This window comes from Bubalus bubalis, chromosome 18 (assembly GCF_019923935.1).
Source record: "Bubalus bubalis isolate 160015118507 breed Murrah chromosome 18, NDDB_SH_1, whole genome shotgun sequence".
NCBI classification, from domain to species: Eukaryota; Metazoa; Chordata; class Mammalia; order Artiodactyla; family Bovidae; genus Bubalus; species Bubalus bubalis.
Window position 1 is genome coordinate 54,752,160 of NC_059174.1, and position 20,589 is coordinate 54,772,748.

Genomic DNA, 20,589 nt, shown 5'->3' on the forward strand with positions numbered 1-20,589 from the left:
GGGGACAGAGAGGGATTTGAACCTAGGCAGTCTGGCTCCAGAGTCCATGAGTTTCATGAAAATCACCTCTAGAGCAATGCCATCCTATAGAAGTTTCTGTGATAGTGGACATGTTCTTTATCTGCGCTGTCTGATATGTTAGCCACCAAGTACCAATGTGGCAGTGGCTACTGATTGGGTAGCTCAGAGAACTAAGTCTGAATACTGGCTACTTGCTGTGTGATGTTTGTTAAGATTCCCAGCCTCTCTTGTTCAGTTTCTTTATAGAAGAGGTGGTTAAGGATTCCAGCCAAACCGAACACATGGGGATTTCAATCCTTGCCCCCATTTCAAGGTGGTCTCTCTGAGAGCCTCAATTTCTTCAGAAAAGGATGGAAAGAGCAAGATAAGGCATCCAGCGATTTCTGAAACAGAGAACTCTTCTTACTTAGAAAACCCTCTGACATGCTAAGTTGCTCAGTCATATCTGACTCTTTGCAACCCTGTGGACTGCAGACTGCCATGCTCCTCTGTCCATGTGATTCTCCAAGCAAGAACTGGAGGGGGTGGCCATGCCTCCTCCAGGGAATCTTCCCGAACCAGGAACTGAATCCTCGTCTCTTATGTCTTCTGCATTGGTAGGTGGGTTCTTTACCACTAGTGCCACCTGGGTAGCCCTATAAAACCCCTTAGAGATTCCTAACTCCTGCTTCAGATATGCCCACAGCCAGGGCCCTATTGGAGGCCAGAGGCAAGCCTCCCCATATACAGGATTGTATTGGTAGCTTGGGGGTCTAACAGTCACCTCCTGCAGGCTATTTTCTGCCTTTTTCAGCCTCCTTAGGGGCATACTCAGAACACTGGCGGGAGAGCCTGTTCTCTCTGCCTAGCACGCAATGACATCATGGTGCAACCAGACTCCTCATTGGCTCAGGCCTGCTTTTTTCTCTCAGGGAAAGAATAGGTTGCTTTCTAGGCCCCTGCTGCTGCTGCTGCTAAGTCACTTCAGTCGTGTCCGACTCTGTGCGACCCCATAGACGGCAGCCCACCAGGCTCCCCTGTCCCTGGGATTCTCCAGGCAAGAACATTGGAGTGGGTTGCCATTTCCTTCTCCAATGCATGAAAGTGAAAAGTGAAAGTGAAGTCACTCAGTAGTGTCCGACTCTTTGCAACCTCACAGATTGCAGCCCATCAGGCTCCTCCGCCCATGGGATTTTCCAGGCAAGAGTACTGGAGTGGGGTGCCATTTCCTTCTCCATTCTAGGCCCCAGTGAACCCTAGGTCATATCTCTTTGTCTGAGATTCCCTCAAAGTACTCACTGTCTCTCCTACAAAGTTCACTCAAATTTGAAATTCTGCTCTTCATTGTGGGTTCAGAGGCCAAGGTGACGTGAAAAATCGTAAGTCCCATGACCTTCCATTCCATAGTACTTACTACTTCCTGCCTTTTTTAACCCCACCCCTCTGGCCTGTTAGGGCTTCCCTGGTGGCTCAGACCGGTAAAGAATCTGCCTGCGATATGGGAGGCCCAGGTTTGATCCCTGGGTGGGAAAGATCTCCTGGCGAAGGGAATGGCTACCCACTCCAGTATTCTTGCCTGGAGACTCCCATGGACAGAGGAGCCTGGCAAGCTACAATACATAGGCTCACAAAGAGTCAGCATGACTGAGCCACAAACACTCTGGTCTGTAGATACCCAACTGCTGGGTGGAATCCAATTCTGCTTAGCACCAAATGAAATCAGACTGCTCTGTGGCTCCCAATTGGCTATTCCCTCAGGAAAGGGTTTAGCCTCTGGTTCAAGAGCGGGTGGACCCAACACAACCCTCTTCTGATAGTCACTCAACGTTCTCTTATTTTCTAAGACCATCCTGGGGCCATTAGGAATCAAGTGTTTCTTAACTTGGAACTTTCTGGAAATCCGACACTGCTGTGCTTTCCTCAGGTGTGTTTCCCGCCTTTTCTAGCCACCCTCCCTTCCACTGGCTTTAGCCAATGGTTAAGCAACACAACTCTGACTAGCCTCTACAGCCATGTTTGGTTTCACAACTTTCCTCATGGTCTTCTTTATTTGCCCCTCCTAGACTCTCCCAGCACAGATCAGGGGTCTGGAGCCGAGATTCCTCAAGAGTTGATTCTTTATTGAGGGGACTTGCTCCACAAGGCAAAGGTCAAGTGTCCGAGGCACATACCAAGAGTTCTACGGCCTTTAGTTAAGGCCGTCCTTACTCCTGGGTGCTGGCGCATGCCAGTGACGTCTGGCACTCCGCGGCGTCTGATTGGCTCGCTGAGGGACGCCTCAGCGTCGAGGTAAAAGGCGCCTCCTGTGGTTGCTTCTAGCTCCTTCGATGGCATTCGAGGCCGCGGGGCTTCGGCTCTAGAGCCTGGGTTCGGGGCTCGGGGTTGAAGGCCGCAAGGTGTGGCACCCCCCAGCGCGCTCTTCCTGCTGCAGCCGCCGCAGCGGCCGGGCCCAGCGCGGCCTCCAGGGCAGCGCGAGGCCGTGGCGGTCGAGGGCGAGGCGTGTAGGATCTGGACCGCCAGCCGTGCCGCCCAGCAGCAGGTAGTGGTTGGCGGGGCGCAGGCGCAAGCATCCGCAGGTCAGATCGGCGCGGGGCACCCAGGCGGCCTGGCTGCCACGGCGCACGGGCTGTGCTCCCTGCTTGTACACCGCCAGCACGCGCACGGCCAGCCGCTGCCATGTCGTGTCCGCGGCCTCGGACGCCAGCACCTGCGCGTGGAGCACTGCCGGAAGGGGAGAGGTCAGGCCTGGCCCGGGGGTAGCCTGAGGGCCCCGTGAGGTTAGTCTTGGTGGGGAGGGGCCTGGGACGCAAGGGTGGGCTTCCAGAATCGCATCAGGAAGAACAGAGACCTTGAAGCTTTGAGGGTGAGAGGCCCAGTGCTGTGATGAGTGAGGTCTTTCTGAGGACACGGGTCAAAGCAAGGAGGGCGGGGCGTTTGGAGTGTGAGGTTGGGTCCTAGGATTGTGATTGTGAAGGGGAGGGGTGGGTGGGCGGTCTTTCTGGAGAGGAGGTCAGGCTGGGCTAGGAACCCAGGTGCCCACCAGGAAATAAGCAAGCACCACCAGGGATGCTTTTGAGATCATATTAGAAACAGCAGGTATAGGAATGACTTAAAGGTTAGAGGTCTCCCGGGACCCTGCAGTGGGTGGGGCTGGAACAAGGCAGAAAAGGCAGGTCCAGGTCTCTAATTGGAGAAGGCAATGGCACCCCACTCCAGTACTCTTGCCTGGAAAGTCCCATGGACGGGGTAGCCTGGAGGGCTGCAGTCCATGGGGTCGCTGAGGGTCGGACACGACTGAGCGACTTCACTTTCACTTTTCACTTTCATGCATTGGAGAAGAAAATGGTAACCCACTCCAGTGTTCTTGCCTGGAGAATCTCAGGGAAGGGGGAGCCTGGTGGGCTGCTGTCCATTGGGTCGCACAGAGTCGGACACGACTGAAGCGACTTAGCAGCAGCAGCAGGTCTCTAATGCCAGAGCGTCAGAAAGTATTAGGAGCACATAGAGCCCCTGGAAAACAGAGATATTGCCCTAGGAGGGATCTGCATCTAGGATTAATTTGAAGGCCAGAAGGAGGTCAGTCCTGGGAAGCCCAGGGTCGAGGTCTTACTAGTGGTGATTCAGAGAAGTGTCCCCTCTAAGGGGGTGAGATGAGATCTGTTGGGAGCAGCCCTCTGGTGGGCAAGCTGAGTCTATGGGCTAGAAGATCCCCATGGGAGGTGGCGGGGGGAGAAGCCTCCATGTTTGGAGTTCCAAGGATACTAGTGGCCAGATGGTGAGCCTCAGGGAGGGGAGGTCTGGGATCCTGTACCACTGAGGGGAGTAACTGGGGCTGGGCTGAACTCGAGTGTCCAAGACAGTTGAGGTCATAGGCCCTGGACTCAGGGGGCTGGTGTAGACTGGTGGATTAGGAAACTGTGGGGGAGTCTGTGGGAATGGGGCTACAGCCCTGAAGGAGGGTGGAGGACCTGAGACAGACAAGACAGCGCAAGGGTCCCCTCCTTTCAACCAGTTTGCCTTTCTCTTTCCATCTTCAGGAGGCCACCTCCCCCACTCAGGGACGTCAGGCTGAAGAAGATTGTGAAACTCTCCAAGACCAAGAACGTAGGGAGAAAGGAGACCTAGGAAGGTAGGGAGTAACCCTCCCCACTCCCCATTCCGCCCATTGTCTGCTGTCCCTTTAGGTTCTAGATCAGGACAGGCCCTTTAGAGTTCAGCACCCCTTCCCATTTAAGATGAGGAAAGTGAAGGCCAGAGAAGAGAGTTGCTTGGAGGCAGATCAGAGCCCCTGTGCGCCCGCTGGCCCTTGTTCTCCCCGGCACTCACCGTAGTCCTGCTGGCAGTACCTCTGAAGGCTCATGTGTATCCTGGTGTCCGAGGTATTGCAATAGTTTTGACACTGAGGGTCTGGGGAGGGGCGGGCTCCTGAGGCCTGGGCTAAGCATTCTGCCCCTGCCCATCCCCCACAGTCCATCTTGATGGACAGCTGGGGTGCCTGAACCCTTGGGACTGTGCTCAGTGGACCACCCCTGGATCCCCTCCTGGTGGCCCAATCACCCCATCCCTGATCCTTCTTGCTACCAGGGATTTGTAGGCCAGCCTGTCTTACCCGAGCTGTAAGCATGAGGGGTTGTAGCAAGGGTGGTTGTCGCCTCTGGGATTCCTGTGAGAGAGCAGAGGAGAGGTAAGGCCTCTTAGCACCTCCCACCAGCACCTCGCTGCCCCCAAGGAAACCAGGCATCCAGACCCCTCAAGGGGCATCCTGCTTCCTTGAGGCCCAAGAGTGGAAGCACACTTTGCCTTTCTCCCCCAGGACCTGGAGTTCTGGTCCCTCGCCACTTTCTGGACTCAGGAGTCCCGGTCTTAAGACCTCTCTCAGACCCAGGAATCCAGGCTCTTAGCCTCTTCCTCCACAGGGTGAGAGACTGGACTTCAGTCTCCGCCTCCTCAAGGCCACAGAGTCCAGTCTCTAGCTTCCGTCTCCCAGGGACCTGGTCCTCACCCATCTTGCCCCCTGGAGGTCTGGCTATCTCCTTCCCACCCCACTTGGGACTCAGGGCCCCGCCCCCAGGACTCACGCTGGCAGGGCATCCTGGGGGAGCGGCTCTGCTGGTAGCCGGGACCACAGCGGTTGCAGGTCAGGCCAGTGACCCCTAACTTGCAGGAGCACTGTCCACTGGTCTGGTTGCAGGCACCGCCTGTCGCCCCAATTGGATGGCACTGGCAGGCTGTGTGAGGAGAGGAGCTGGGGAGGTGGGGTGCGGGCTCCCAGCCTCTTCCTCCCCAAGACTGGGGAGGCTGGAATTCCCTGCCCCCTCCGCCTGCAGGCCCTCAGCCCCTCCTCCCGAAGACCTGCCTGCTGCCTTTCCCTCTAGGCGGGGCTTCAGGCTGCACTCACCCCTGCAGGCCTTGCGGCTGCTGATGGGCTGGCCGGGGTCCCTCCAGAACCCTGGCTGGCAGTAGTGGCAGTGCCGGCCGGCTGTGTGGTGGCGGCACCGCTCACAAACGCCCCCGCTCCGGCCGCCCGACAGCCTGAATAGCTCAGAGTTGAACCTGCAGCGTCGCGCGTGCTGGTTGCAGGAGCAGGCTGGGAACAGGATGGAGTGAGGGCGCCTCAGGCCGCCATTCCGTTCCCCTTTCCCAGCTTTCCCCCCACCGCCCTCAGGAGAGAGACTGCCTGGGGTTCCCCGGGTGAGTGTGGGTCCCCAAAGCCCTTCATTCTCATCTTTAAAACAGGCGGTGCTCTGGACTGGAGCTGGGTGAGCCAAGGGGACTGATGAACACACGGCGTGTAGAGAGTGGCAGTTCTGCGCGTGGGCTACAGAGTCAGACCCCCCTGTGGAAGTGTCTCACTCTTTCCATGGGCAGGTGACGCCTCCTTTCTGCAGCTCAGACTCCTTTGCTATAAGATGACATTTACAATATCTACTTCCTTGCAGGAGGACCACCTACCATGTACATTTTGCTGGGGGGCATTGATCAGATTTCAAAGGCAGTGACTCTCAAACCTGACCACTTATTCGAATTACTGGGGAAACATTTAAAAAGAGCAACACAGGACCTCCATGCTAGGTCCTAAGGACTTTATGTATATCCGTGACTTGAATTTCCACTGCCTGTAGAGGAAAGACTGTTGTTTTCCTCACTTTACAGGCGAGGAAATGGAGACACAGAGAGGTTTGGTCACTAGTTGGGGGTCACACAGCCAGGAAGCCGGCGAGCTGGGATTTGAACCCAAGCAGTCTGGCTGCCTCCTGAGGCTGTGCGCCCATCTGCTGCCCTAGAACATCTAGTGTGACAGCACGTTCGGGACAGGCCAGGACCCTTGGGCTTATCCTCCTGAGCTCACGTTCCAGCCCTGCCACCTGCTGACTGCGTGTCCTTGCGCACAGAACTTCCCAGCTCTAGCCTCAGTCTCCTCATCTGTAAAATGGGCCTGATGCAATCCCTGCCCGGCACATAGTAGGTGCTGGATAAAAATGTGTCTGATGAATAAAAGCTTCCCCCACCGTGGTTGATTTGATGAGTCCAAAAACATCCAGCTGCCCTGTTTTTCTCCAGCCTCTCACTAAATACCACATGAGCGCCTGCGCCAAGCCAGGCCCTGGGCGGGGGCTCAGAAAGTGTTCTCCACATCACCGTCACCGTGATCAGGTGTCACCAAGAGGCTGGAGCCCCCGGTGGGCATGGAAGCAGCAGAGGTGGCGGGGGAAAGCCAGGGGAGCCAAGAGAGTTGCTGCCAGAGGACAGTGTGGGGGAGAAGCAAGGGGCAGGCAGCTCTGGGGTAGGAGAGAGCCTCCTGCCCTCAGGGACACTGCCTGGCTGCTGGACCATGGGCCCGGCTCCGGGTCAGGGCAGGTCGGGGCGGGCCCCGGACTCACGCAGGCAAGGGTGAGGGTGCCGGGGCGTGGCAGGCCGCCAGGGCCAGTCGCGGTGGGATGGCCGGCAGCTCTCACAGCCTGGGCCGGTGGTGTGGTGGCGGCAGCGACAGCGGGGCGGCCGGTCGCGGGCAGCGCAGCGGGCCGCGTGGCCATGGCACTGGCAGCGGCCTCTCACGCCCGCGGCTGCCAGCCCTCCCCGGCCCCCGAGCTCCAGGCGGAGGTGACTGGCCACCACGCTGGCCTTCGGGCCCACTGGGACCCGGAAGATCACCCTCTCGGGCCCTCCCAACACCCCCGGCCAGGCGGGCCTGCGCCACAGTGACCTCCAGGGCCCTCCGGTGGCCCAGGCGGCAGACAGGACCAGGGCTGGGGGTCCTGGGGTGCAGAAGCGCAGGCTGACGGATGACAGGAGGAAAGGGCCCCCCAGGCCCAGGGTCAGACTGCCATTGCAGGGGGCCCGTGGGCCGAGGTCCACGCCCGGGGAGGGGCCACAGGCCTGGGGACAGGAGGCAGCCATGACAGCCAGCTGGGTCACGGGTGGGAGGCAGAAGCGGGGGCGGCCCCCGGGGTGGTAACATGGGTCCGCGCTGGCCTGGCTCAGGAGGAGCCAGAGGGCAAAGGTCACGGGCATGGTTCCAGCAGAAGCAAGTACCTGCAGAGGAGAGGAGTGGCCAGGCTGGGGGCCTCGGACTGCCCCCCGAGGTCAGCCTCCACCCCGCTCTCCAGGCTCCCTGAGGAACCCTGGCATTCCACCCCTGGCCCTGCCCCAGACCTCTCCCGGCTGCTTCTGAGCGAGGAAAATAGTTCCATCTGGGGAGAATTACTGTTTACATAAGCCAAAGGGGAAAGAACGCAAGCAAAATTGAGAATTTTGCCTGAACTAATCCGTAGCTTAACACCCCGGCGCTATCAGTCAGTGTCGAGGGGCAGGGGGCCCTGGGGAGAGGGCGGGGCGGGGGGACAGATGGGGAAACTTCTAGCAAGGACAAGGGGGATAAGGGGGGAGAGCAAGGCAGGGCAGACGGAGTTACAGACAGCTGAATACTCAGTGACAAAGCAACAGAGACAGGGACAGATAGGGGTGCAGACAGACAGATGGGGGAGAGGGGGCAAGTCCAGTGTAGGGCAAGGGCCAGGCAGGGAGAGGAAGCAGGAGGGGCGAGGAGGACACAAGGGGAGACCACGAGGCCAGAAAGATGGCGGCCAGGAAACCAGAGTCCACAGGGTGTCGGGGGAGCGGGTCCCGGGGAGCCTGGGGGCCAGGACCTCGGAGACACCTGCAGAGCCGGAGGAGAGTGGGCAGTGCAGCAGGCCTGACCTGGGGGGAGAGCAGGGGTGCTGGGCCGGGGGATCAGAAGCAAGAGGCAGGTCCATGGGGATCAGGGGAGGCCCCTTTCCCACATGGGGCCCTAACCTCGTTCTCCACACCCAGGGCACGGAAGGGGATTATCACCAAACAACCAAGCCTCCCTGCCACCCACCCCCAGCCTCCACCCACCCTTAACCCTTTCTCACCCAGACGCAGAACCCAGAGGACCGTGCTAGGGACCCCGGTGGGGATGCCTGGGGGCTGGAAGCCTGGGCTGGGAGGCTGGTGTGGAATGCCTATGGGGCTGAGAAGGTCAAGCCCTGGTGTCCCGCTTGGGATGGGAGGGCCCCGTGTGCTCGCATTTCTGAGGACTTCCTGATAATCTCAGCCCACCTGGCTCCCACTGCCATCCTAGGCCTCAGGGTCCAGGAATCAGAGCCCCCACATTGCTCACCGGCTGTAAAGTCCCCAGAGAAGAAGGGGGAACAGACGTTGGGGGTGGCGAGTGCCAAGGGAGGAGAGAGAGGGGCCAGACAGGGCAGGGCTAGAGGCCAGGGCATCTGCAGGAGCGGGAAGTCCAGGCCTGGGAAGGCACGGGCAAGGAAGGACTTGGTGCTGGAATGCTCCCCCTCCCCGTCCAGGGCTGGCAGCCCCCGTTGGAGAGCTCCCTCAGGTCTGGGGGCCTTGAACCCCTCTGGGCCCCACAGTCCAGGCCCCTAGGTAAGTCTGGACCTGGGCATGGGCCCCCACTGGGAGTCTGTGAGGCACCAGTGGGTGCGGTGGGGTCACATCCCTCCCCAGCCTGATTTCACCGCCCCCAGGATCCCCACTGCAGATGCCCTGCGCGCAGACCACCTCCCCCGCCCCAGATGACTGCCATGGCCTCCACCCCTCCCGAGGAGGAGCCTGGCGCCATTTTGAGCTCTGGCGCGGGGCATTTGCCCTGGTCCCCTGGCACCTGCCTTATAAGGCGCTCACCCCATCTCCCACCTCTCCTCTTTCTCCTGGGTGGTTCAAGGGGCACTGCTTTCTGGCCTTAGTACGCCAGGCAAACGGGTTGAGTCCCCCGATGTTCCTGGGGGATCGAGAAGCCAGCCCCTGCCACTGGGGAGCCCAGATGTCCGACCCCTGGTCCATACCCACTGTGGGAACTGTAGCCCACCCTGACCACCCCCCCCCCCCCATTCAAGGAGCAGAGACTAGCTGTGTTCCCACCAGATCCAGAGTCAGGCCCTTCGCCTGGGCAGTGTGGGGGTCCCTCTGGGACGCAGGCTCCTCTTCCCTGGTTTCTTTGGCACCCACCCGACCCTTCACCCTGCCGTCGTCCAAACCTGTGCCCTGGAAGAGGTTGTCCTCTGCCGCTAGCTGCTCACATGTCCTCTCCCGCAGGAGCTTGGCGGCCAGCGTGGGCTCCGGGGAGTGAGTGCGGAGTGGCTGTTCTCAGGCCCCGGGCTAGTGGGGGTTCTGGGCGGGAGCTCAGAGCAGAGCCTAAGAATCCAACACCACCCCCGCCCCCCCACCCCGCCCCAGTCCCCTCGCCAAGGCAGCCATGCTCTCCCCGCAGGGACCCCTGGCAGCCACACCACCCGGGACGATGTGGGACATGAGAGCCGTTGCCCCGCAGCGGCCCACAGCTGGACATCCCCAAGCAGGCTGGCCCAGGAAGCTCAAGACAGGTAGGAGGGGACAGCGGCCAGATGGCCTTCCCGGGTCTGGGGTCCGTGCTCCACTCACACCCAGCCCCTGCCCCACCGCTCCTAAGGGCGGGCAGGCTGGGGCTCAGCCCTGCCACGTGGTGGTGGCTGCGATCAGGAAGGGGCAGACCTGCTGGGGGTGGGGGGCGGTGTCAGGGCCGCTCACACCGAGGTGGGACCCCACGCCAGCCCCTCCTGCCCTCTGGAACCTTCTGCCAGCTGTGGGTTAACTGAGCATGAAGGTCAGGCGCTTTCATGCCCTAGAAGTCAGTGCCCTTTGAAGGGTCACACCAGCCACCTGGAAACCCAAAGACTTGGGCCGCTTTCTGAGTTGGTGGGGTCAGGGTGGAGGAGAAACGAATGCCTGGGACCTCAGTGGTTCTAGCGGCTGGAGGGAGAAATCGGGGACCCCCCAGGGGTTCAGAGCTCAAAGTGGCTTTCCCCATGACCAGTTTACTATGAGGCCTCAAGACTTCAGGGGTGAAATTTTCGTGCCCTCAACTGTATTACATACCCGAATGGTTTTGACTAGAAAGATAACATTTTTTATCACTTCCCACTGAGAAAGACGTGGATCTCGGGACAATGAGGCAGCATATTTGCTGCTGTGGCCTTGAGTGCATTGACTGTGGCACAGCGAGGGCCCGTGGGGTTTGGGGACCCACTGTTCCGGCGGGAGGGCGCAGCCGAGGCAGTCTGTGCTTCTGGTTCTGGGTGACCCGCACAGCGGCGGAGGCAGGATGGGGACATAGGATTTGAATGTAAGCTGTGAGGAGGGGTTACCTGCCAGAAAAACATATGGGATCCAGGGCAGGCAGCATGAGGGGCAGGCTAACTTGTGCAAAAATTAGAAGTTTCTTAAGCTAATGTTCCCTAGAGGAAAGCCTGCTTTCTCACTTTTGCTTTTAATAACCTGAGCTTCCTGAGGTGATGATCATCTCTAAAGGAGCCAGTGAAAAATCCGTCTGCCAATGCAGCAGACACAGGTTCAATCCCTGGTTGGGAAGATCCCCTGGAGAAGGAAATGGCAACCCACTCCAGTATTCTTGCCTGGGAAATCCCATGGACAGAGGAGCCTGGTGGGCTACAGTCCATGAGGTCACAAAGAGTCAGACACAACTTAGCAACTCAGCAACAACTGCACTGAGAGTCTGCATCTGAGTATCCCTTTCTCAGGGCAGAGTAGAAAAACTCAAGACAGTAATCAGGATCCCAGATTCCTGAGCCACACTGGTTCCAAATCCAGGCTTCACCTCTTTCCTAGCTGTATGCCCCAAAGCAAGTTTCTTAACCTCTCTGTGCCGTAGTTGAAAAGTGTACCTTCCTCGTGGGAGATCATGAGGACCCAATGAGTGAAGATAAGCCTACAGTCTAATATCTGAAACTCTGTGCACCAGACGTGCTGCAGAAACTGTTTTGACAGCACCAAGGGGTGTGCAGCTTATATATTTTACACCCCTCAGTGGGGCCTGGGCAGCATCCCATCAGTTCAGTTCAGTTGCTCAGTCGTGTCCCAACTCTTTGCAACCCCATGGACTGCAGCACGCCAGGCCTCCCTGTCCATCACCAACTCCTGGGGTTTACTCAAACTGATGTCCATTGAGTTGGTGATGCCATCCTACCATCTCATCCTGTCGTCCCCTTCTCCTCCTGCCCTCAATCTTTCCCAGCATCAGGGTCTTTTCTAGTAAGCCAATTCTTCGCATCAAGTGGCCAAAGTATTGGAGTTTCAGCTTCAACATCAGTCCTTCCAATGAATATTCAGGACTGATTTCCTTTAGGATGGACTCATTGGATCGCCTAGCAGTTCTCAAGAGTCTTCTCCAACACCACAGTTCAAAAGCATCAATTCTTTGGTGCTCAGCTTTCTTTATAGTCCAACTCTCACATCTATACATGACTATTAGAAAAACCATAGCCTTGATTAGATGGATCTTGGTTGACAAAGTAATGTCTCTGCTTTTGAATATGCTATCTAGATTGGTCATAACTTTTATTCCAAGGAGTAAGCGTCTTTTAATTTCATGGCTGCAGTCATCATCTGCAGTGATTTTGGAGCCCCCCAAAATAAAGTCTGTCACTGTTTCCCCATCTATTTCCCATGAAGTGATGGGACCAGATGCCATGATCTTAGTTTTCTAAATGTTGAGCTTTAAACCAACTATTTCACTCTCCTCTTTTACTAAGAGGCTCTCTAGTTCTTCTTTGCTTTCTGCCATAAGTGTGGTGTCATCTGCATATCTGAGGTTATTGATATTTCTACCAGCAATCTTGATTCCAGCTTGTGGTTCCTCCAGCCCAGCATTTCTCGTGATGTACTCTGCATATAAATTAAATAAGCGGGGTGACAACATAACAGCCTTGATGTACTCCTTTTCCTATTTGAAACCAGTCTGTTGTTCCATTTCTAGTTCTAACTGTTGCTTCCTGACCTGCATACAGATTTTTCAAGAGGCAGGTCAAGTGGTCTGGTATTCCCATCTCTTTAAAAATTTTCCACAGTTTATTGTGATCCACATAGTCAAAGGCTTTGGCATAGTCAATAAAGCAGAAATAGATGTTTTTCTGGAACTCTCTTGCTTTTTCAATGATTCAGCAGATATTGGCAATTTGATCTCTGGTTCCTCTGCCTTTTCTAAAACCAGCTTGAACATCTGGAATTTCACAGTTCACGTTTTGTTGAAGCCTGGCTTGGAGACTTTTGAGCATTACTTTACTAGCATGTGAGATGAGTGCAATTGTGCGGTAGTTTGAGCATTCTTTGGCATTGCCTTTCTTTGGGATTGGAATGAAAACTGACCTTTTCCAGTCCTGTGGCCACTGCTGAGTTTCCAAAATTGCTGGCATATTGAGTGCAGCACTTTCACAGCATCATCTTTTAGGATTTGAAATAGCTCAACTGGAATTCCATCACCTCCACTAGCTTTGTTTGTAGTGATGCTTCCTTAGGCCCACTTGACTTCACATTCCAGGATGTCTGGCTCTAGGTGAATGATCACACCATCGTGATTATCTGTGTTGTGAAGATCTTTTTTGTATAGTTCTGTGTATTCTTGCCACCTCTTCTTAATGTCTTCTGCTTCTGTTAGGTCCATACCATTCCTGTCCTTTATCGAGCCCATCTTTGCCTGAAATGTTCCCTTGGTATCTCTAATTTTCTTGAAGACATTGCTAGTCTTTCCCATTCTGTTGTTTTCCTCTATTTCTTTGCATTGATCAAGGAGGCAGGCTTTCTTATCTTTCCTTGTTATACTTTGGAACTCTGCATTCAGATTGGTATATCTTTCCTTTTCTCCTTTGCCTTTTGCTTCTCTTCTTTGCTCAGCTATTTGTAAGGCCTCCTCAGACAGCCATTTTGCCTTTGTGCATTTCTTTTTCTTGGGGATGGTCTTGATTCCTGTCGCCTGTACAATGTCACGAACCTCTGTCCATAGTTCATCAGGCACTCTGTGTATCAGATCTAGTCCCTTAAATCTATTTCTCACTTCCAGTGTATAATCATTAGGGATTTGATTTAGGTCATACCTGAATGGTCTAGTGGTTTTCCCTACTTTCTTCAATTTAAGTCTGAATTTGGCAATAAGGAGTTCATGATCTGAGCCACAGTCAGCTCCTGGTCTTGTTTTTGCTGACTTTATAGAGCTTCTCCATATTTGGCTGCAAAGAATATAATCAATCTGATTTTAGTATTGGCCATCTGGTGATGTCCATGTATAGAGTCATCTCTTGTGTTGTTGGAAGAGGGTGTTTGCTCTGACCAGTGCATTCTCTTGGCAGAACTTTATTAAACTTTGCCCTGCTTCGTTCTGTACTCCAAGGCCAAATTTGCCTGTTACTCCAGGTGTTTCTTGACTTCATACTTTTGCATTCCAGTCCTTTATAATGAAAAGGACATCTTTTTTGGGTGTTAGTTCTAGAAGGTCTGGTAGGTCTCCATAGAACCATTCAACTTCACCATATCAAATGTTATTGTTTCTACAAGCAGAACAAGTGGGCACTCACTGCAAAATAAGTCTATGAATAGCCTCACATTGGTTAAAATTTTGTCTCCAGATGATTTCAACTCAGGTTGGGGTTCACCTCCAATCTTCATAAAAGTGGTCGATAAGGAACTGTGGACCACAATGTAAGCCGCGAAACTAGCCCTGAGCTTCATCAGCTCTGATTCACTATTTCCCATGGCTTTTCAGCTGTATAGGCTGATGAGTGACCAGGAGAGGGAGCCCTTGAGACTCAAAGACGTAGCAGCCAGACTGCCTACCTACCTGGTTAGCAGTGTTAGTCGCTCAATCGTCTCCGACTCTTTGTGACCCCATCGATTTTAGCCCGCCAGGCTCCTCTGTCCGTGGGATTCTTCAGGGAAGAATACTAGAATCGGTTGCCATTGCGTTCTCCAGGGGATCTTCTCTACCCAGGGATCAAACCTGCGTCTCCTGCATCACAGGCAGATTCTTTACCATCTGAGTCACCTGATTGGCAGAACCCAAGGCAAAATGAAAACCGGCTGCCTTGCCGGCGGTCATGGAGAATTTCTGGATGGCTGGAGCAGAAAAGGGGCCCTGTGCAGCTGCATGGGTCGCACATGGTGGAGGTGACCCTGAGTGGGGGCTCACTCTGTCCTGAGCTGGTTTCTCCTCCCTAGTAGTCCTGGCTCCAATCCCTGCTCAGCTTGCCTGATGGTTTGGGACCTGCTTGGGGCTCTGATTGAGGTGGGTGAGCTGACTAGAGGCTCAAGTCCTTCGTCTGCTCCCCGCCACCACCCCCCCCCCCACCCCAAAGAATAGGACTCCAGGCAGGGCCCAAGATGGGCAGACTGTGGTACAGATTGGGACAGAGTATAGCTCAGCTGGTAAAGAATCCGCCTGCGATTCAGGAGAGCCCAGTTCAATTCCTGGGTCGGGAAGATCCACTGGAGAAGGGATAGGTTACCCACTCGAGTATTCTGGCCTTGAGAATTCCATGGACTGTATAGTTCATGGGGTCGCAAAGAGTCGGACATGACTGACTGACTTTCACTTCACTTCACACTTATCACCAGCCCAGAGAGCAGAGGGGCTCAGGGACAGATTTAATTGGCTTTTTAGAAATCAAAGCAGCGAGCAAGGCATTTCCTGTACACCTCAGGGGAGGGAGCGTGACATATACTTAGTCTTCATGTGGTAAGAGCCAGCTGACCTCACTGGGAACCCACACTGAATGGGAGACCTTTGAGGAGGGCCTGAGAGTGTTCATATTTCCCAAAGGGGTCAGATTAATAAAGTGAGGGACCCTGGAACATAGGAGGAAGAGGAGGTGGAGAGTGGAGGCGAGGCCCACAGAGCCCTGACATTTAAGGGGACCGGTGGAAGGACAGATGGGGAGCCTGGAGGGGGTTAGATGGAAGCCAGATGAGGAGGAGTGAGGGCCACGCAATCCAGGGCTCCTCTAGGGCCTTGGGGGTCTCCTGGCCACAGGGAAACCAGGCATGGCTGGTCAGGGAACAGAGCAGGGAAGGGGGCATAGAGGGTCAGGACACACTGAAGACGCACTGTGAGAAGACCGCTTCTCGGAGCCCAGGGGAGAGCGGGGGAGCGATGGCCTGAAAAAGAAGCAACCCCTGAAGAAGGGGTCAGCCACCCCACTACACGGGCGGGGAAGCTGAGGTTCGTGGAGCGCAGTCAGCCGTGGAGTCGGGGCAGGGACTGCCCGGGGCCTAGGTGCGTTCAAAAGCGTAGGCTGCAGTGAGCTAGCATGGCACTCCCACTGTGCTCAGAAAGACAGACCGTGGCGAGCGCTGGCAAGGGTGTGGAGAGATCAGAGCCCTCATACGCTGCTGGTGGGAATGGAAAATGAGGCAGCTGCTCGGAAGCCAGGCTGCAGTTCCTGAAACTGTTAAACACAGTTAGTTACCACACGACCCAGCAGTTCTACTCTCAGGTAAATCCCCCAGGGAAATGAACACTTAGGTCCACACAAGGGTTTGGACATGCATGTTCATAGCAATGTTATTCCTGATAGCCCCAGAAGGAAAACACCCCAGATGTCTAGGAACTGATGAACTGATAAATAAAAGGAGACAGAACCATGGAGGGGAACATCAGAAATTAGTGACATGCTAACACATGCTGCCACATGGGTGAGCCTGGGAAATATGACACAGAATGAAGGAAACCAGTCACAAAGAGGCCCTTAATGTGTGATGCATTTACATGCAATGTGCAGAGTAGGTGAATCCACTGAGGCAGAAAGTAGATTAGCTGGCAGAGGTGGAGAGGAGGGGAAGATTGGGGGTGGGGATGGCTAAGGGGTGCAGGATTTCAGTTGGGGGTGATAAATTTTTTCTAAAAGTAATTGTGATGCTTGCCCAACTCTGCGAATATACTAAAAGCTATTTTACACTTTATATGGGGGAATTGTATGGTATTAGAATATTATCTCAGTAAAGTGGTTACCTACAAAAAAGAAGGGCTCATCAGAGACCTAATATAAAAGCTAAACCTAGGCAGCTTGCAACCCACTCCAGTACTCTTGCCTGGAAAATCCCAGGCAAGCCTGGTAGGCTGCAGTCCATGGGTCCATGGGGTCAAGGGTCCATGGGGTCAAAATCCATGCAGTCCATGGGGTTGCAAAGAGTCGGACACGACTGAGCGACTTCACTTTCACTTTTCACTTTCACGCATTGGAGAAGGAAATGGCAACCCACTCCAGTGTTCTTGCCTGGAGAATCCCAGGGACAGGGTACCTGGTGGGCTACCGTCTATGGGGTCGCACAGAGTCGGACACGACTGAAGTGACTTAGCAGCAGGCAGCCTGAGGCGGCCAGGGAGAGAGAATGTTACAGAAGCAGGAGGTGGGAACCAGCAGACCGTTAAGTCCTGGTCCAGAAATGGCACCCTCCCCCCGCAAAAAAATTCATTCTTTATGAGTCTTCCCCCGTGGTCCAGAGGTTAAGACTCCGAACTTCCACTGCAGGGGGCACAGGTTTGATCCCTGGTCAAGGAACTAAGATCTCAGAAGCTGCATGGCACGGTCAAAAAAAAAAAAAGAGATAGAAATGGCGCAATGTCACTTCTGCTATATTTGATTGGCCAAGGCCCATCACAGGCCCCGCCCTGAGTCAGAGGCAAGGGCGTCAAGGCCTCTGTAGACGGCTGGAATCCCCCACGTCCACTGACAGAAGCAGGGAGCACTTACCATGCAGGGAGCCTTCCAGAAACATCCTTCATGCAGGTGCTTGGTTAACCCCATTTTATAAAGACTGAGCTCCAAGAGTTAAAGAACAGGTTCCGGGCTGCCCACCAGGAGACGGAGTGTGCACGCAAACCTGGGCTGTCTGCCCTCAGAGTCTGTGCTCTGAACCTCTGCGCTATGCAGCCTTAATAGATTATGAGCTCTCAGGTTTACATACAGTAAATACTCCAGAAGTCTTTATTTTCCAAGACTTACAGAGTGCCTGCTGTGTGCTAAGCACTGTCTTAAAAGTCTTATAACTGAGGTAGTTCTGTGAGGTTGAACCATAGGAAAGGACTGTGTAGGAAAACATGCGGCTGAATGTTGGCACTTTTGAATGGTTTGACTTTGTCATCCCCTCCACTGTTTTTTTTTTGGTCGCATCACGTAGCACGTGGGGTCTTAATTCCCTGACCAGGGATCAAACTCGCATCCCCTGCTTTGAAAGGCAGAGTCTTAACCACTGAGCTGCCAGGGAAGTCCCAGTCACACCTTTTAACAGGCAAGGAAACTGGGATTCAGAGAGGGGCAGTAATGTGACTAAAGTCACAGCTTTATAAAGGCTGGAGCTGAGATTTAAACCCAGGTCGGAGGGGTTCAGGGTCTGTGCTCCGGATGGGCTGAGTGAGCGCATGAGTGGCTGGTTTGGGGGGTGATGAAGGAAGTCATGCCAGCCCAGCCACCCCTGCTGAATTAAGTCCTCTCTCCTCCCCGCAGCCGCCACAAGATTCTGGGCCACCTGCCCTTCTTCATCCACCGTCTACTTCCTCTTTGTCATCTTTGCGGTGTCCACTGTTTTTCACTGCCACCGGCGCCTGGCCCTGGTGCCCACCCCTTGGGCCTATGCAGGTCGCGTGGTCTTGTTCCCCAGACACCTGCCGAGGGGGGGCGTGTTCACCATCAATGCCAAAGGCCGCCTGGGGAACCAGATGGGGGAGTATGCCACCCTGTACGCCCTGGCCAAGATGAACGGGCGCGCTGCCTTCATCCCGCCCCAGATGCACAGCACACTGGCCCCCATCTTCCGAATCACACTCCCAGTCCTGCACGACGCCACGGCCAGGAGCGTCCCCTGGGAGAACTACCACCTGAACGACTGGATGGAGGAGCAGTACCGCCACATCCCGGGGGAGTACGTGCGCCTCACCGGCTACCCCTGCTCCTGGACCTTCTACCACCACCTCCGCGCCGAGATCCTCCAGGAGTTCACCCTGCACGCCCACGTGCGTGAGGAGGCCCAGAACTTCCTGCGGGGTCTGCGGGTGAATGGCAGCCGGCCGAGCACCTACGTGGGGGTCCACGTGCGCCGGGGGGACTATGTCCGAGTCATGCCCACCGTGTGGAAGGGCGTGCTGGCCGACCGGGGCTACCTGCAGCAGGCCCTGGACTGGTTCCGCGCTCGCCACCGCAGCCCGCTCTTCGTGATCACTAGTGACGACATGGCCTGGTGCTGGAGGAACATCAACAGCTCCCACCGGGACGTGGTGTTTGCGGGCAGCGGCCGGCAGGGCTCGCCGGCCAGGGACTTCGCGCTCCTCACGCAGTGTAACCACAGCGTCATCACCGTGGGCACCTTTGGCATCTGGGCCGCCTACCTCGCTGGGGGGAGCACCGTCTACCTGGCCAACTTCACCCTGCCCGGCTCCCGATTCCGCATGATCTTTAAGCCCCAGGCGGCCTTCCTGCCCGAATGGGTGGGCATCGCAGCCAACCTGGGGCAGGCCAGAGAGAGCCACCCCTAGCCCCGCTCGGGTCCCTGCCGCCCTATCGGGCCCAACAGGCTTGGATGCCGGAGTCTAAATCCAGGCTGTTCAGCTTCCCAGCTGGGTGACCATGGACAAGTGACTTAATCTCTCTGTGTCTTAGTGTTCCACCTGAGAAACGAACCTAACGCAGGCTCCTTCTGAGAACACGCGTTCATGTAGTTCCTTGGAAACAGGTGTGAGGGTTGGCCACTCACAGGTTTGTGATTGGCAGGCCTGGGCCTTTGCAGTGAACACGTATTTTTGCCCTCTCCTTTATAGCTCCGGGAACATGGAGCCCAAATATTTGGTACTTGCCTCTTTGGAGGGTTTGGCAATGACACTTTTCCTGCCCTCGATTCGGCTGTTTGAGGCAGCTAAAGAATTCGGGCTTTGGGTTTGATGGGGCCTTAGATCGTGAAAGAATGGGAAAGAAAATAGGATATGAGAGGGAAGATCTCGGGGAGATAACCTTGTTGAGGAGGGGGAGTCCCCAGAAGTGAGGGTGGGTGGGGCGTGGGAGGGCCTCCCAGAGATGGCAGGACTCAACCCCAGGCCTGGCCGGCAGCGGCAAGGACACCCGGAGTCCGCACGTCATGGAAGCAGCAGGTTGGCCACGGAGGGGCGGGGCCTCAGAGCCTGCCATGGCCACGTCCACCGTGCGGGCAGGCGACTGACACCGTGGCAGTGCCTGTGCCCGCAGGACCTTGTGCTGCTGTGAGGAGCCCTAATGTGGACTAAAGTTGGATTAAATGATTACAATACTGATTTCCTTGTGTTCGGTGTAAAGTATGGAGATAAATATTTTTACTCCTTTTTGGATATTAAAAAAGTAACATACAATTATTTAGGTTCACTTAAAGTTTCCTCTGAACACAGCTGCACTGGCTTGGAAAACATTTCAGTCACATCTCTTTCCTGTTTGAAAACCCTCTCCAAGTGTCCTTTTAAATTTGAATTTCCATTTCTTGACATCCTTGTGAGGCTGAACACCTTTCTGTTCATATATTGGTAATATTGTATCTCCCGAGACCCATTTAGGGGCCCTGTTTACTTCCTTAGGGGCTTCCCAGGTGGTGCTAGTGGTAAAGAACCCGCCTGCCAATGCCAGTCAAACCTGACTCAGGTTCGATCCCTGGGTCGGGAGGATTCCCTGGAGGAGGGCATGGCAACCCACTCCAGTATTCTTGCCTGGAGAGCTCTGTGGACAGAGGAGCCTGGCAGGCTACAGCCCATGGGGTCGCAAAGAGTCAGGCACAACTGAAGTGACTTAGCATGCATGCACATTACTTCTTAATGCCTTGATGGTGTCATCATGATGTGGGGTTAAGGATACAGGGATGTTAAAGCAGGAGAAGGGTCTGAATGAGAGGGAGGTTATGTATTAGCTGCCTGTTGCTGTGTAACGAATTACCCCAAAGCTCATTAGCTTAAAGTCACAACAATAATTTGTCATTACTTATGGTTTCTGTGGGCTTCCCTGGTGGTTCAGTAGTGAAGAATCTGTGCCAATGCAGGAGACCTGGGTTCGGTCTCTGGGTCGCACAGTATTCTTGCCTGGGAAATCCTAGGGTCAGAGGAGCCCAGTGGGCTACAGTCCATGGGGTCACAAAGAGTCGGACACGACTGAGGGACTAAACAACAATAACAGCAGTTTCTGTGGGTCAGGAATTAGGGAGTGGCTTACCTGAGTGACTGTGTTCGGGATATCCAGGGAAGTTGCTGTCAGGTAGGGCCACAGTCATCTGAAGGCT

The 20,589-nt window shown here is 55.1% G+C and overlaps 2 protein-coding genes across 10 annotated transcripts in view; one reads left to right on the plus strand and one right to left on the minus strand.

The window, feature by feature from the left end:
* The window catches only part of LOC102410181 (galactoside 2-alpha-L-fucosyltransferase SEC1), a 29,179-nt gene extending 9,579 nt beyond the window's left edge, over nucleotides 1–19,600 (plus strand). For 2 of the 7 annotated variants that reach the window (XM_044930837.2, XM_006040956.4), the window contains exons 2-4: nucleotides 4,038–4,129; nucleotides 9,755–9,866; nucleotides 17,811–19,600. In XM_044930837.2, coding sequence (XP_044786772.2) covers nucleotides 9,785–9,866; nucleotides 17,811–18,835 — 1,107 coding nt within the window. In that variant the 5' untranslated portion in view covers nucleotides 4,038–4,129; nucleotides 9,755–9,784 and the 3' untranslated portion in view covers nucleotides 18,836–19,600. Of the gene's footprint in view, nucleotides 1–2,414; nucleotides 2,540–2,582; nucleotides 2,778–4,037; nucleotides 4,130–5,443; nucleotides 5,692–8,415; nucleotides 8,911–9,754; nucleotides 9,867–17,810 lie in introns of those variants that run through there. The other 5 variants (XM_044930836.2, XM_025269446.3, XM_044930838.2 and 2 more) reach the window with 5 other exon arrangements.
* NTN5 (netrin 5) lies at nucleotides 2,100–9,665 on the minus strand. Of its 3 annotated transcripts, none has more exons than XM_025269448.3 (7): nucleotides 9,522–9,665; nucleotides 6,882–7,533; nucleotides 5,399–5,587; nucleotides 5,079–5,228; nucleotides 4,610–4,663; nucleotides 4,327–4,407; nucleotides 2,100–2,721 (listed from the first exon to the last, which is right to left on the minus strand). In XM_025269448.3, the coding sequence occupies exons 2-7, from the start codon at nucleotides 7,510–7,512 to the stop codon at nucleotides 2,357–2,359; spliced, it is 1,470 nt and encodes a 489-aa protein (XP_025125233.3). In that variant the 5' UTR covers nucleotides 7,513–7,533; nucleotides 9,522–9,665; the 3' UTR covers nucleotides 2,100–2,356. The 3 variants fall into 3 exon arrangements, with proteins under 3 accessions (XP_025125233.3, XP_044786767.2, XP_044786768.2); XM_044930832.2 differs by lacking the exon at nucleotides 9,522–9,665 and adding an exon at nucleotides 8,397–8,505; XM_044930833.2 differs by lacking the exon at nucleotides 4,327–4,407.
* Nucleotides 19,601–20,589: the final 989 nt, after the last annotated feature.